At 64.9% G+C, this 3175-nt stretch overlaps 2 protein-coding genes across 12 annotated transcripts in view; one reads left to right on the top strand and one right to left on the bottom strand.

Moving 5' to 3' along the window:
• The window catches only part of PC (pyruvate carboxylase), a 67183-nt gene that overhangs the window by 4757 nt on the left and 59251 nt on the right, over positions 1 to 3175 (bottom strand). For all 11 annotated transcript variants that reach the window (XM_015569028.1, XM_006771531.2, XM_006771526.2 and 8 more), the window contains one exon: positions 153 to 297. In XM_015569028.1, coding sequence (XP_015424514.1) covers positions 153 to 297 — 145 coding nt within the window. The remainder of the gene's footprint in view (positions 1 to 152; positions 298 to 3175) is intronic.
• The window catches only part of LRFN4 (leucine rich repeat and fibronectin type III domain containing 4), a 5102-nt gene continuing 2230 nt past the window's right edge, over positions 304 to 3175 (top strand). Inside the window, 1 exon segment of the mRNA XM_006771525.2 lies at positions 304 to 3170. Coding sequence (XP_006771588.1) covers positions 2416 to 3170 — 755 coding nt within the window. The 5' untranslated portion in view covers positions 304 to 2415.

Here is a 3175-nt window from a genome sequence, read left to right as displayed (position 1 = left end):
TAAGTTCATGAGCAAGGTGGTTGGGTAGGAAGGCAAAGGAAAGGAGAAGGACCAGACTGAGGGCAGGGGTGCTAGGAAGCTCTGGGCAGGAGGCCAGGAGCAAGGCATCAGAGAGGAGAGGAGAGGAGAGCAGGGCAGTCTTGCGGCCAGACCGAGGTAGTACAGCAGCTTCTGGGCCCGGTTCTGTGCGGGCCGCAGCTGGAATAGCTCCGGGTTCTCGTCAATGAACTGGGTGTCCACGGTGCCTCCCAGGAACTGCTGGTTGTTGAGCACGTTCTGCAGGAAGGGGATGTTGGTCTGCAGAACAGAGATGGGTGGGAGGGTGTCACCATTTGTCATGGCAGGGAAAGAAGCCAGCTGAAGGGACCACCAAGGCCAGCTTCCTAGTTCCCTAGGATACCATGCTCCCTGTGGAGTGGCATTTCCCCATCTCCTCACCCCCACCCACCATCTGGCAGGGTCCTCTACGCTGCAGGGGCTGAGCCCACTCCTCCCTCCTTGCTCACCCCCAGAGCAAGTGCGGACTCCCACCTCCTCCTCCTCAGGAAGACAAGCACCTCCCACAGCCCGGCATGAAGCAGTCACCCTCCTGCCCTCCCAGTCAGGCTTCTTGCAAGGTTCCTCCCTTCAACAGACACCCCCTCCCAGTGATGTTCTCATTAAGGTCCCTTTTGTGGGTAAGCCCAGTGGGCACTTTCCCGTCCTGCTCTTGCTAACAGCTCTACTTGGACGTTCTCCCCTGGGTTCCCAAGACATCTTGCCCTCCTCCCTAGTCGCCACCGGGGGCTTCTTTCGCTCCTGCAGGATGGAGTCTTCAGGGCTGTCACTGAGCCGTAGACAGTTCACGCTCCCTGGGACTAACTTGGCTTAGCCTAGAAAGGGGCTCCTGTTTGGGGGTGGGGAGACCCCAGCTCCTAGCCCTTGGTAGCCAAGCTTGGGCAGGAGCATGGAGGGGTCGAATCAGGTCCAGCACCCTGGTCCTTTGTAGTGGTCCACCCACCAGGAAATACCCCTAGTCCTCAGGCAACCTGGGTCCCCCTGCCCCTTTCCTTCCCTCCAGACGTGATTCCTAGGGGACCGAGGTCGTTCTGCTAGGGCCCAGGACCTAGGGAAACGGTCCGGCAGGGGCCAAAAGGGGAGGGAGGGGCTGTGGGCCCAGCAAAGACCATTGACGCACAGCTTCAAACAGCGTGCCTCCGCCTGCCTGCTGGGAAACCTAGCCACGCCGACCAATCGGACCAGAGGCGGAGACTGGTTGGCTCCCTAGCTTGCTGGGCAGGCGGGGAGCCTGGGAAGAGGGAGGGAGGGAAGGGCAGGCAACGGGGGGCGGGGCCAGCTGGGAGACCAAGCCCTCGGCCCCACCCCGAAGCAGCCCTGGCGGGGGCGTCGCCCCAGCCCCCGCTACAGGGCCCCCGTGCGTGTTGGGGGCCCTCCACGTGACTTGGTGATGCAGAACGGCTATGACCTTCAGCGTGTATCTGTGAATGCGAGGGTCCCAGTAACAGCGCGGGTTTGCGCCCGGCCCGCCTGTGGGTGCGGGGACGTGGATGTGTGGGCATGTGTGGGTGTGTTGGGGAGGGTGCCCAGCGACATGTAACAAAGGCTCCCGGCTCTGTCTCTGGGAGATGGTGAAGGGGCCCACGAGCTGGCGCTTTGTCTGGCTGCAGAGTGACGGTGTGCGCAGCAGCAGCAGCAGCAGCAGCAGCAGCGGGCGCCCGTGCGGTGCAGGATGCCGGGGCGCCAGGGTGTCCGGGGGCGCGCGTGCCTGTGCCAGGGTGAGTGCGCTGCGGCAGGACTAGAGAGCTGTGCGGAAGGCCGGAGCTGGCCTGGGCCTCGGCTGTCGCCATGGGCCGGAGGGTAAGCGGTGGACGGCTGGTCAGCCCCAGGCCTTACCCCCGCGGGAGAGCTGCCTGGAGTTCGCGGCCGGCCGGACCTGCGGGGATGCCGGCCCGTGCCCCCTGAACTACAGATACCAGGTGAGCACCCCCTTATCCGGGCACAGCGTGGGGGCAGGCTTGGGAGGGAAGTGCACCTGGGAGGGATTTTGGGGGTGGCTTCCCTGGTAGGGGAGGAGATGGCGGGGTGGTGGGGGTGCTGACGATTCCAGGGACGCCAGGGAAAGGAAGTTCAGGGATCCTCCCTGCTCTCATGCCCACCTCTGCTTCCTGCCTCAGGCCTCACCGTGTCCCAGAGCCTGTACTCCCCATAACTGCCTGGGAGATGTGACCTGTACTCTAGGAGGCTGGCCCTGCAGGCCCCAGCCTTCCTTCATCCCCGAGGGGCCCCTTGGGCCTTTGACTGACTCTCCCCGCCCCCAGGCCAGGCTCTGGAAGCTGGCTCCTGGGACTGGGCCTGGGCACCTGCACCAGCCCCACCTGTGCCTGGGCCTTGGCCCTTCCCCACAGGGCACTCACCATGGCCCCACCGCTCTTGCTGCTACTGCTGGCCAGTGGAGCGGCCGCCTGCCCACTGCCCTGCGTCTGCCAGAACCTGTCCGAGTCGCTCAGCACCCTCTGTGCCCACCGAGGCCTGCTGTTCGTGCCACCCAATGTGGACCGGCGGACAGTGGAGCTGCGGCTGGCTGATAACTTCATCCAGGCTTTGGGGCCACCAGACTTCCGCAACATGACCGGGCTGGTGGACCTGACGCTGTCCCGCAATGCCATCACCCGCATCGGGGCCCGCGCCTTTGGGGACCTGGAGAGCTTGCGCTCCCTGCACTTGGATGGCAACAGGCTGGTGGAGCTGGGCACTGGCAGCCTGCGGGGCCCCGTCAACCTGCAGCACCTTATCCTGAGTGGCAATCAGCTGGGCCGCATCGCACCAGGGGCCTTCGACGACTTCCTGGACAGCCTGGAGGACTTGGATTTGTCCTACAACAACCTGCGGCAGGTGCCCTGGGCTGGCATCGGTGCCATGCCTGCCCTGCACACCCTCAACCTGGACCACAACGTCATTGACGTGCTGCCTCCGGGCGCCTTTGCCCAACTTAGCCAGCTCTCCCGCCTTGACCTCACCTCCAACCGCCTGGCCACGCTGGCACCTGACCCACTCTTCTCCCGGGGGCGCGACTCCGAGGCCTCGTCTGCCCCCCTGGTGCTGAGCTTCAGTGGGAACCCCCTGCACTGCAACTGTGAGCTGCTGTGGCTGCGGCGGCTGGGCCCGCCAGGCGCCC

Source organism: Myotis davidii, unplaced genomic scaffold, assembly GCF_000327345.1.
Source record: "Myotis davidii unplaced genomic scaffold, ASM32734v1 scaffold425, whole genome shotgun sequence".
NCBI classification, from domain to species: Eukaryota; Metazoa; Chordata; class Mammalia; order Chiroptera; family Vespertilionidae; genus Myotis; species Myotis davidii.
Note: the sequence above shows the minus strand (reverse complement) of the source record. Positions and strands in the feature narration are given on the sequence as shown.